Here is a 13,449-nt window from a genome sequence, read left to right as displayed (position 1 = left end):
TATACAATAATAAAACAGTTCAAACCTTTACATTCGTGTACAGTTCCATTCTTAGTGTTACCTTTTGATATATATGAAAAACACAGCACCGATGCCACACACGTGGCTCCCTGGGTTGATACCCCAATCCCATATTTACAACATTTGAGTGGCTTCCTCGCCTGACCCCGCCCCTCCCTCTCCTGTGGCAGAAGAACCCTAAACTGTCGTCCTTCCCCACCAAGCCCTTGCACTGGCTGCACCCAGCTTCAGTGTGTCCCTCTCACCGCCAGCCAAGCAAGGTCTTGGTGCTTGTTGGTGAGTTCTGGCGATGAGGATTCTGCCAGATGGTCTGGGCAGTCTGCTCAGGGAACCACCCCACACTGTCCATCGAGTCCTTCCCCTGCAGTGTCTGCAGGATGTTCCGTGCTGACCACTTCCTGATGGACTTATGGTCCAAGGGATTGGTCCGGAAGAACTTTTCCACAAAGGACAGGTAGGACACGAAGGACAACGTCCAGCTGACTGGGATGCAATGTGGCTACGGGGCCAGGCCCATCCTTCGCAACAGCTGTGACAGGTAGAACCTCGGTACGTAGTGACACTTGGTGCCCATGTACTTGGGTTCCACGCAGAGCCCTATGCAGCCACAGACGAAGGTGGTCATCAGGATGAGGGCGACACTGGGGACTTCTTTACCCCCATTGTCCAGGGACTTGTGCATGGTGACCCATCGGACCCGCACCATCTTGGATCCCCAGACAAACCGGAAAACTGCACGGGTGATTTCCAAGCCGGAGGAGCGAGGAACAGGCCACACCTGCACCAAGTACAGCAGCCCTGAGAGCACCTCACACCTGACGACCAAGTTCTTCCCAGTTATCGATAGGGAGCGCCATTCCCACAGTCCCAGTTTCTGCTTCACCTTCCCAATCCGCTCCCGCCAATTTTTGTTGCACGCCCCGACCCCTCTGAACCAGATAGTCAGGCCTGACGGTGAAGGGGATGTTGGATCGGTCGGGCCACTTGCCGAAGAGCATGGCCTCGCTCTTCACGTGGTTGACTCTGGCCCCTGATGTCGACTCAAACCGGTCGCAGATGCTGATCAATCTGCGAACTGACCTCAGGTCTGAGCAGAAGAGGGCGACGTCGTCCATGTACAGGGAGGTTTTCACCTGGGTGCCCCCACTACCTGGCAACGTCACCCCTCTGATGCTCTCGTCCTTCCTGATGGACTCGGCAAAGGGTTCTATACAGCACACAAACAAGACAGGGGAGAGAGGGCAGCCCTGCCTGACTCCAGACCTGATGGAGAAGCTGTCTGTCTTCCACCCATTGACTTGGACTGCGCTACAGATGTCTGTGTAGAGCAGTTGGATCCAATTCATGATTCCCTCCCCAAAGCTCATTTTGGAGAGCACGTCCAACATGTACATGTGTGATATCCTGTCGAAGGCTTTCTCCTGGTCCAAGCTTACCAGGCAGGTGTCCACCCCTCTGTCCTGCACGTAGGCGATTGTATCTCTGAGCAGCACAAGGCTGTCAAAGATCTTCCTGCCGGGTACAGCACAGGTTTGGTCCGGGTGGATCACTTGTCCCAGAGCAGACTTGACCCTGTTGGCGATGGCCTTGGACAGGATCTTATAATCCACATTCAATAGTGAGATGGGTCTCCAATTTCTGATGTCCTCCCTCTCCCCCTTCTGCTTGTAGATGAGGGTAATGGTGCCCTTTCTCATGGATTCTGACATGCTGCCAGCTCGAAGCATAGCATTGTACACTTCAGCAGGTTGGGGCCCATCCAGTCCCACAGAGCTGAGTACAACTCAGCCGGTAAACCGTCGCTTCCGGGAGTTTTACTCGACTCAAAGGAACGGATGGAGCCAGTCAGCTCCCCCAGGGTCAGTGCTTGGTCCAGACTCTCCCGCTTGCTGTCATCTAAGACCTTCGTGATAGAGGACAGAAAGTTCTGGGAGGCTGTGCTGTCTGTGACCTTCGTGTTGTACAGACTGGCATAGAAGCATCTGCAGATCCTTGATATGTCCATCTGCGAGGATGTTACCGAGCCGTCCTCTTCCTTAAGGCTGTGGATCACAGAGCTCCCCTTGTGCACCTTTTGGAAGAAGAAACGTGAGCACGTCTCATCCTGCTCCACCGAGCAGACGCTGGATCGGAAGATAATCTTGGAGGATTCGGAGGCGTGGAGCTGGGCTTGCCGGCTCTTCACCTCTCGGAGCTCCTCCCTCACATCCACCCCCCTCGACTGCAGTAGGAGGAGTTGCTGCAAGTCTGTCTGGAGTTGACACAGCTCCCTCTGACTCTGTCTTGCTTTCTGGACCCCCCTGCGGGTGAAGAACCTCTTGATGTTCTCCTTTGTTGCTTCCCACCAGTGCACAGGAGAGTCAAAGAGGGGTTTCACGGTTCTCCAACCTGCGTAATCCCTCTTTAGTTCCTCAATGCTCTCTGGGGTCAGCAGCTTCACGTTCAACTTCCACGTCCCCCTGCCTGCCTTCTGGTCCTCCTTTAGGTGACAGGAGGCCCGAAGGAGACGATGGTCAGAGAAGAACACCGGCGTGATGTCAGTGGATCTGACCGTGATTGGCTCCAACATGAACAGGAAGTCAATCCGGGACCGGGCTGAGCCGTCCGACCTCGACCAGGTATGTCGCGGCTGTGCTCCGCCTGCAGGGGTGCTGAAGGCGTTGCGCAACTTGGCATCCTTTACCGTTTCCATCAGGAATCTGGAGGTGCTGTCCAGTCTGTTGTCAGCACTGCTGGATCGTCCAGCTGCATCGATGATGCAGTTGAAGTCACCGGCCGAGACATCACCAGCAGGGGGGGGAGCTGCTGGAGGACGGCCAGCCGCTCGCTCCGCACGGGCGAGGCGTAATTAACTGGAGCAGAGTGTTCCGGTACATCAAATCTGCCACAAGGAACCGCGCCCCCCCCACCACCTCTCTGACTTCGGTGATTGAGAAGTTGCCCCCCCGCATCAGAATCCCCAGGCCAGAAGCGCGACAATCATTGCCCCCCGACCATACCGACAGTCCGTGGATCCACCATCGTGACCACCTCCGATAGTTGCGGAGGTGTGGCAACCCACACTCTTGTAAGAAAGTCACATCCGCCTTGACCTTGCCGAGGTACTGCAAGGCGTTAACACATCGCGCAGTGTGCTTCACACTGTGCACGTTTAGAGATGCCAGTTTTATCTCCATGGCTCTTTTGGAGTTCAGTTCCAGTTACACAGTCCATTTTCATTTGTCCTGGGCCCTCATGCCCACAGCTTTGGTGAACTGCCTCACCAATTCTGGGCTCAGGTACTGGGAGGGGTCTCCCCCTGGGTGTGGGGCCACTAGTGGCGAGGCTGGGTTTGGTGACCCAGCACCACATGAGTCAAGACAAACTGCCCAGTCTTACCACATGTAAACGGCACACCCAAGATTGCCACACTCACAATGATGTCAGGCTAGGCAAGGTAAAAAGTAACAAGCACTCAATCTTGGATTGGGTGCAAAATGACTGTAGTCAAGTTGGGTCAGGTCTCAATGTTATACTTGAGTAGCCCTCTCAGTAGGACCTACATTTTGGCATTCTTTTATTCATTTATGCAGATGAACAGCACTATATAGCAAGGTTAGGGCTTTGGGCTCATCCCTATTTCAGGAGGTGATGATGAACCACCTGACTGAATTGCTGCAGCTTGTACGGCGAGGTACCTTCCAAAGTTCACTGGCAAGGAGCTCCAGCAATGATGTTGGAAAAGTAATATGTTCTTAAGTCAGGATGCTGTACACCAGGAACTGGCTGTACTCCCATACACCCACTGAGCTCATCCTTCGAGCTGGTAAAGATTGCAGTTTGGAAGATGCTATGGTACAAGCTTTGGCAATTAATTTAATCAACAACCCATTCATCACCTTAAGCATTACCACCCCAACTATTTCCATGCACAGAGTGGCCAATGTGTACATGAAAAATGTGTTCAGAGGGTGTAATGCTTAAAGAGGTGAATGGAGGGTGTTGATCAGGTGAACAGTTTAGTTGTGAACATTGTTGAACTTCTTATGGACAAGGGAAAAAGATGATCATGAAACCCAAGTTTTGGTCCTGCTCATTTTTTTCTTATTTGCTCATGCATTCCCTTTTTCTTCTCTTTCACTTTTGTCCCTCTCCATTTATTCCCTTCTTCCCATCTTTGACTCTCTCCTAACGTGTCTCTTCACCTCCCTGTTCTTTCCATTCTCCTCACACTGACTCTCTCTCCCCCTCCCAACTCGCTATACCTCTCCAATCTATGCTACCTCTACATAATCTCACACTCTCTCCACTCAGCCTCAAGCACAAATCATTTTCCTTTTGCACAATTGAAAAATATTGATACTTTATTATTGTTTTACAATGTGATTAAAACTGCAATTAACACAAGATTTTTCTATAATCTAATGATTGTGGTTATTTTTTTAATCACGATAGACATATTTGTCATATTACGATGTTAATGAAGCTGATTATTTTATGTTACATGATGTTATAGTGTTATATTCATCATTAATAACAACTGATAAAACTTATTTTTTGCATATTTCAATTAATAAACTGGTTAAAGTTCTGTATATTTCCCCTTTATGTCAAGATTTTGCATTCCTATTCTGTTTTGAAATTTGCTTTTTGATTTAAATCCAAATTTCTTAAAGGGTGGAATCATAACAGTTTGAAAGCTCTTGTGCACAAGCTGACCTCAAAAAAAGCTTAAAAAGATGTACAAGCTTACTGAAGTTGCTCATACAGTTTGGCACAAAAAGTTCAAGGCCACTCATACCTTCAATGGATGAGGTTTGTGACCTGGTGCTACATTGAAGTTGATGCTGATCCAGGGGACATCATTCTGCCATAAACCCCTGGTGAAGTGCTGCCAGTTGAAATGGATACAAGATGTTCTGTTCCCGGGCATTTTCCCTTTTTCTAGCAATTGCATGTTTTGGCATACTTACTTCCTGCACATTCTCATCTCAAACAGCAGGCCATAATGAAAAGAAATATCTTTCTACCATTTCCTGGTCAGCTTCTTCAACTGCCACAACCAGAATCAGACATTGTAGTCAGAAATAACAGCAGGTTGCTTTCCTAAAATGCAGTTGAGGATCTCTCTAAATAATGCTGATGCACTGTTTTGACAGTGATTTTTACAGCAGTGCTCTCAAACTTTGAAGGGGCCTTAATCAGAAACAGTACCACATTTGTATATTTATTCATGCTTGCCACTTCTGGGCAATTGTTCGAGAAGACTATAACTTACCCAAGTCATTAGGGTGCTTGGCATATATTTAATTCAGATTGGTCTAAAATTGTAATGTGAAATTGAAAGTGGGCAGCATAGTGGCACTGTGGTAGTGCAGCTGCAGTCTCACAATGCCAGAGACCTACATTCAATCCTGAGCTCAGGTGCTGTCTGTGTGCAGTCTGCACATTCTCCCTCTGCTGCCTGGGTTTGTTCAAGGTGCTCTGGTTTCCTGCCGTAATGTAGGATAAGTGTATATGGGTGTTTGGTGGTCGGTGCGGACTCGGTGGGCCGATGACTAATGACTGGAATGTGGGGGAACATGAGCTGAATTTAACCTCCACTGTGTATATATTTTTCAGTCCTTTATGAGCAACTAATGATATCTGAAGCCACGTACTGTTAAATTCACCTCCACATCCCTATTATGGTTCTTTAAAACCTATTCATTGTAGCTGTATCTGGCACCTGGGGCTCACAATTCTATTGACGGCTCATTTAGGTTACCCAGCTTCCAGAAAGCAAAAACAATTATGATTGCACATATGAATCAATTAACACTACAATATTATAATTACCCATGGAATACACTGACACTGGATTTATTATGTGATCTAAAGGTAGAAATTTAAGTTCAAACACCAGCATCAAAAGATGCACTTCTCTCCTGATTTTTAGTAAAGATTTTTGAGAGTAAATATATCTCTATTTTTCATTCACAGACTGGTCGCTGAATTCCAAGTGAATTGTTCATCTCAGCTGCTCTCTGGGAGAACACAGCCTTGATGTCATATAATATTGGTGGAGCTAGCACTGTGGAACAAGGTGCAAACCTCAGAGCCCCTGCACTGTTGCCATTTTAAACCTTGACAGATTGTAACCTGGTTAAAAAAAATGGTTTCCCTATTGATCCCTTATTGCAATGCCCTTCTGATCACTCCCCCAATCAGTGACCCGTATGCTGGAGACCATTTTTCTGTTTCCGCGTGGCAACCACTTACTGCCCAAAATCATGGTTTTGCTGGTCAATGCTTTCTGAAGGTTTTGTCATGTGGCCAGATGAGAGGTAGGTGTTGTAAAATCCTGGGTCTAAGGCTGCAGAGAGTCAGACAGATTACCAACCCCCTTAGATTTACACATGCTTGTCTCTCAGTTGGAATTAAAGATGTAGAATTGATTAAAACTTGGGTAGATTTCTATGAGCATACCCACTTTTATTTTCTTTGTAGCATGACTAAATTAAAATATCCAGCAGCTAGCTAAAACTAGATAAACAGAATACCTTTTGTCACTTCACAGGCATTGAATTACTTTGAAAACCAGGGCCTCTTATATAGATGGAGTGTAGTGAATTGTGCTAATGTGTTGACTGATGATATGTGAGGGGCAGGTCGTGCCTCATGAGCCTATTGGAGTTTTTTGAGGAGGTGACAAAAGAAATAGATGAAGACAGAGCAATGGATGTGGCATACATGGACTTTAGTAAGGTGTTTGACAAGGTTCCCCATGGCAGGCTCATCCATAAAGTCATGTGGCATGGGATCCATGGAGACTTGGTTGTGTGGATTCGGAATTGGCTGCCCACAGAAGGTAGAGGATGGTGGTAGATGGAGATTATTCTGCTTGGAGGTCGGTGATGACTGTGTTCCATAGGGATCTGTTCTTTGCTCTTTATGATTTTTATAAATGACTTGGATGAGGAAGTAGAGGGATGGTTTAGTAAGTTTGCAGATGACACTAAGGTTGGAGGTGTTGTGGAGAGTGTAGAACGTTGCCATAGGTTACAACGGGATACAGACAGGATGCAGAATTGGATGGAGAAGTGGCAGATGAAGTTCAATCTGGAAAAGTATGAAGTGATACACTTTGGAAGAATGAACTTTAAGGCGGAGTACAAGGTTAGTGGCAGGATTCTTAGCAGTGTGGAGAAACAGAGGGATCTTGGGGTCCAACTCCAGAGATCCCTCAAAGCTGCTGCGCAAGTTGATAGGGTGGTTGAGAAGGCGTATGGTCTGCTGGCCTTCAATAGTCAGGGTATTGAGTTCAAGAGTCACGAGGTAATATCGCAGCTCTATAAAACTCTGGTTAGACCACACTTATAAGATAAGATAAGATATTTATTTATTAGTCACATGTACAGAGAAACACACAGTGAAATGCCTCTTTTTGCGTTACTGAGAATGTGCTGGGGGCAACCCGCAAGTTTTGCCACTTTTCTGGCGCCAACATAGCACTTAGAGTATTGTGTTCAGTTCTGGTCATCTCATTATAGGAAGGATGAGGAAGCTTTAGAGAGGGTGCAGAGGAGATTTACCAGGATGCTGCCTAGATTATAGAAAATGTCTTATGAGGAAAGGTTGAGCGAGCTAGGACTTTGCTCTTTAGAGTGATGCAGGATGAGAGGTGATTTGATAGAAGTGTGTAAGATTATGAGGGGCATAGACAGAGTGAGCAGCCAGCATCTTTTCCCCAAGGTGGCAATGGCCAATACCAGAGGACATCAGATTAAGGTCAGTGGAGGAAAGTTTAGGGGAGATGTCAGAGGTAGGTTCTTTACACAGAGAGTGGTGGGTGCCTGGAACGCATTGCAGGAGGGGATGGTAGAGGCTGATACAATAGGGACATTTAAAAGGGACATTAGATAGGCTCATGGATACAAGAAAAATGGAGAGTTATGGGCAGGTAGGAGGAAAGGGTTCAATTGATCAAACAGTGGGTGTTTATATAAGTTGGTGCAACATTTTGGGTTGAAGGATTTCCATGAAATGTTGTGAGAACATCTAATTTCAGAAGTGCATAGTTTTCTCTGACTGTGTGGTATAAATTTCTTCATTTGAAACAAATTTACCAGGCTGGCTCCTCCTAGTTTTATTACACAATGAGTCTTAAGACTGCAACGCCCAAGCATAAGGGAGTACTTCAGAATGATATTATGAAGTTGTTTCAATTTGTCACAATTCCTTACAAGAGCAAGTTGTTACATTCTTGTTTTCATAAAATCTGAAGCATTAAACTTCAGAAGCAATCAGAGGCAGACCAGTATGGATCTGCATAATTCATTCTTCAACCATGAACATTTTGGTGCCATTCAAAATGTGATTAAGTACTTCTGTTATATTTATGAAATATCTGTTATACTTATGAAATTTCATCCACTAGTGTCTGAGATCCCTGCAAATTCTCTGCCAGATTGGTGACCAGTTGTTGAATTATCCTTTATAGAGACCTACAGATGGGCTGGCAAAATAGTAGTGCACATCTTCAAAGGTAATACATAAAAGGATAATGCACCAATTACCGAAATATTTTATTCTTGACTACCAGTTAACCTTATAATTAATCATACATCCAAAAAGGGAAGCCCTTTGGTAACAAAATAAAAGTGTGAAGTGTGCTGCTGTGTCTGTCGTTGCCAGGTAACCAAATGTGTTATAGTTTCACAAGAATGTTTGTCTGTTGCCAGGAAACTTGATGCACCTCTTATTGGATTGAGACTGCTGTCTTGCATTGCTAAATTGCTTACTTAATAGTCGGTGAAAAGTGGTGAAAACAATTACATTGTGTATTGGGTAATTTTGTTAAATGATTTAAATGAATATACCAACATGTTGGTGCTGCCTCTTTACCAATATATTGTCTGGATCTGGTTTTGCATCCATAAATTTCCCCCTCCATCTTCTCAGAGGTCAGGATTATCCCACAAAAGTGTGAAAAATCAGAAGGGGAATTACTGATTATCTATTCCATGAACATCCTTTGAGTACTGTTTGAGGTGTGGGAAAAATCCGGACCCTGTCCTCTCAAGGTGAGATAAGTACAAACTAGGAGGCTATCTCAAACAGAAAAAAGACAACATACACCAAAGGAATTAAAACATTTCATATGTTGAAGAATAATCAGGCAGGATTGAGAACATTTTGTTTATTGCAGAATGTAGTGAACCTTTGAACTTCTCTACCATTGGATAGTCAGATGCACAGTATATTAAAGGCAGAGTTTCATTGTTTTTTGGATATGAAGGGAATCAAGGGACGTGGGGTTAGTGCAGGAAAGGTGCTTAGTTAAAAGATCAGCCATACCTAATCAGAAGGCCACTCCTGATTCTTTTTCCAATGTTCTACTTCTTGTCTTAAGTTGCAGTTAGTTGTTTTATAAATCTCAAGTTCTTTAACAAGCTATAAAAACACATTGAACTATTTTGCAAGGAAGATTATTTCACAGAAAAGGAATCAAATTGTCTGGCTGTTTGAGTAAGTAACTACTTTTCCAGGATGTTAGTATAGTCAAGAATGAGAAGAACAATCAACACAAGCTTCACCTAAAGATAATCAGGATTGAATTAGACTAAAAATGACCAATGCTTCTTCTAAAAGATAGTGCAAAGAATCACAGAAAAACATAGGATAGAAATGACGATCAGAGCCAGTATTTTCTCCTTAGCCAACCTAGTCCTTGTTCTTTCTTATTATTTAGCATTCTTCTTGACAAATTATTTTCAAAATAAATGAATTGAAGAACAAATTAATTGAAGAATTTACTTGAAATGTAGTTTATGGCAAGTAATTCCATTTTCTAAATCAACAAATAAAATGCTGGAGGAACTCAATGGATCAGGCAGCATCTGTGGAGGGAGAGGAGAAAAACTTCTTCAAAGTGGGCATACCTTGAAGAGGCTTCACAGTGGAGTAGCAAAATGGAGGCATAAGATCCATATTCCAACATCTGCAGCATCTTGTGTCTAAATTGTTTCTAAATGTTACCTGTGGCAAGCACTTCCAGCTTAATTCTTTTTGTGATCATCTTAAAGTTGGTCTCTCTCCTTACTGCTTTGGAAATCTATTATGAATTATTTTTAGGTAAATCATAATCTTGAGGACTTCGCTATTATGTAGGCCCTTTATCTTCTTTGCTGTAGTGAAAAGTGCTAATTTCTCAAGCCTTTCATTGTAAATGTATAAATAATCTGACAAAATAGTTTAATTATACTTTAAGTTTGATAGCACTGTATCCTTTAAGAATGAGATCCCAGGTCAAATATTAGGTATTCCATAGAATTATATATAGAGGTTCAGGGATCATTACCTAGGTCACCAATTTTTTGCATGAATAAATTTGACAGAAAGGCTAAATTCATTATCTTGTAGGAAAATACTGGCAGTACTGGGCAGATTGCTGGCAATTTCCCACGGAAGTTCAGAATTTTGATGCATGTGAGCATGAATGTATAAGTCACCAACTTGCTGGCGGCTGTTTGCCAGCAATCTCACAACATTGCTCAGGCGTTTGACTCCTCATAGAATCTAATGACAGAATGCAGTTTCCATGGTTCCCCGGCAATCATGTTGGGGAATCTGCTTGAAGAACCAGTTCCAGTTTTGATCTGCCTTACAGCATTCTGTTCTATTTCAACCGTAATTGTTATTAATTGATATATAATCTTTAATTATCAAATAAAGTTTAAACTTCTGATTTTTTTGTCACTATATTCATTTTTAATTGCTTTTGAATGTTTTTGCTTGTCAGAAACGTTTAGAATTTTGACAGCTTTGACAGTCAGCTAACCCTGAGTTAGTGGTTTAACCAGTAGTCAAAATGTTTTCAGCATTTTCATGGGTGAGACTTGTTATATACCCCTTCCTCTACAGATGATGGGAGTGACAGAGCGGAAGGCCCTACAATTTCCCACAGTCTGCTCGTTGAGGTTATCGCCAGCACTGTCCAGTAGCAGTTAACAATGGCCCACAATTCACCACTGACTCAAATTCTGGGAGACTGCCTCTCTCTCTGACTTTTCTGGAAGTATCTAATCTGAGTTCAATGCTTTCCTACAGCAGGGATGCTCATGAACTGTGTGGTCAGATGACTCAAATGTAGGAAAAAGTTGCCTTAGCAACATTAAGAGACATTTTAACTGCCAGCTTTTTAATAGCTGTGGCTGTCTCATTACTATGCAAGGGGGTTGGTGGTGTTGTGAATCATGCTTAAGGCATTATGAATGTGTGGGATAGGCACAATGGTCCTTCCATAATTTTTATTTTTATTTTTTATTTACAGCGTGGTAACAGGCCCTTCCGGCCCAATGAGTCCGCACCGCCCATTTTAAACCGAATTAACCTACCCGTACATCTTTGCAATGTGGGAGGAAACCGGAGCACCCGGAGGAAACCCACGCAGACACGGGAGAATGTACAAACTCCTTACAGACAGCGACGGGAATCGAACTCCGATCGCTGGTGCTGTACTACTGTCGCGCTAACTGCTACGCTACCGTGTGTTTATTAAAATGTCTCCAAATCCTTTCATTTTTTGGCAAAATATTTGCATAAAGAAATCCACAATTTAAGGGAGTATTTATAAGTTGAAACTGAACCATGGAGTTATTTAATTATCTGAAGTGCACCAAAAGTCACTGCATCGGAAGCTTAAAACAAAGCCAAAAGAAAATTGCAGCAATAATAGTGCAATAAGGTCTTGTCAAAGTGAACCATATATCAGTATTCAATCTGCTCCTTAGGCCTGATGTGGACACTTGTCAATAGATAGACAGGAACAATTATTCAAAGTGAATGAACAGAAGACAGTGATCAACAGCAACCAATGAAATACTGCGACAGGCAGTCAATGAAGATAATTTATCTAGGCAGGACTGTTTAACTACTACACAGAGTAATAAAACATTAAGCATTCACTCCTCTTCACAGTGGCACTGCATATAAAATCATAAAATGAAAATCCTTTAAAGTTAGCTCCTTGATGGGATTCCAGCAGTCTTAAGAGACTGTGTGCAATTTCTAACCAGAAAAATATGTGACTCCTTATCTAAGAATTAACAAATAGACATCTTTTTTTAACCCTAATTCTCTTGCCAGAGGCTGCTGATGAACTTCATGTTAATGTGTAACAGCATGACAAATGTATGCTTGCATTCTTTCAGCCTACGATCAAGTCCATGTTTTGTGACATGCTCTTATCATCCTACTGCAAGCTATTTGATAGCCAAGAACATCAACAACATGTAGTCTCTCTATATGTGAGAGCCAGTTATTTAGAACTATGGAGAAACTCTAACCCATGAAATAACACTTCATGATTACAGAATCTGTATATTATGCCCCAATTGTGTTGATCAAAACTAAAGCAGCATTGACTGATCAGGTTATTATTTTATTTTGTAAAATAATAATCATGATCCAACTTTTATATCATGAGCCAACTTTTCTCCTGCAATACAACCATTCATTTCAATACACAAGCACACTTTTCTTGCAGGTCTTTGTAGATCATACACGTGCAGGAATCTGTCATATAGTTCCAGAATCAATTGCCCTACCTGTGTCTTCTCTCCCTTCCTAGACCAAACAGTGGCTCACAAAGCATCATTAGAATTTTTAACTAAAATTTTGGTCCTGTGTTTCTCAACAGCTGATGATGTCTTAAGTTTGATTTGTGTGTTTTCTAACAAGATTAAATGCTTAATCAAGATACAGATGTCTCCATATAATGACACAGGACCTTAAAAGACATTCCATCTAACTCATTAAAACAATTTTCAGTGTTTGTTATGACAATTAAAAACATAAATGTGTCACAGAAATGTTTTCCAAGAAATGCTTCAGAGCAATAATTTCTAAAGTTTGAGGTTGAACTACATATATTGGTTTATTTAATGTAAAAATGAACAAGAACTAAATCACATTCAACAACTGTATTTTGCATATGCAAAAAAAGAATAATTAACATACCTGGAATTGGAATAATGGGAATGCTTTCATTAGGAACCACCCGCGGTGAATTGCTATCCTCCACATAGAAGTGCGCTGTCTGAAAGCACTTTCTGAGGGGAAGTAAACAATGTGGTTATTTGATTATAAACTATAATGCACTGACAAAAATTTAAAGCTTTGAAATAGTGGATGCTCGTAAATGAAGCCCTGGCACATAGCTATCATTTACATTTGCTTTTCATTGTCAATCATTCAAAGGTTTCTGAAAGACCTTTGAAAAGAATCATCAAAGAATTAAAATGCCTGCTGATCTAAATTCCTTTTCAGCTTTTGGAAGTGCATCAAAGGCAACATCCACTAGTTTTCAAACTTAACACAATTACACTTCCATTTTTTGAGATAAAGTTTCCAAAAATAATAAATTCTCTGCCTATCATTTTGAGGACATTTGGAGAAATGAATAAG

The 13,449-nt window shown here is 42.7% G+C and overlaps 1 protein-coding gene across 1 annotated transcript in view; it reads right to left on the bottom strand.

Annotated features, from left to right (window-relative positions):
• LOC127571346 (receptor-type tyrosine-protein phosphatase gamma-like) overlaps positions 1-13,449 on the bottom strand; it is a 536,499-nt gene that overhangs the window by 56,114 nt on the left and 466,936 nt on the right. Inside the window, 1 exon segment of the mRNA XM_052017635.1 lies at positions 13,003-13,094. Within this exon segment, the coding sequence (XP_051873595.1) occupies positions 13,003-13,094 (92 nt within the window).

The sequence above is a fragment of the Pristis pectinata genome, chromosome 6 (assembly GCF_009764475.1).
Source record: "Pristis pectinata isolate sPriPec2 chromosome 6, sPriPec2.1.pri, whole genome shotgun sequence".
In the NCBI taxonomy this organism is placed as follows: domain Eukaryota; kingdom Metazoa; phylum Chordata; class Chondrichthyes; order Rhinopristiformes; family Pristidae; genus Pristis; species Pristis pectinata.
Note: the sequence above shows the minus strand (reverse complement) of the source record. Positions and strands in the feature narration are given on the sequence as shown.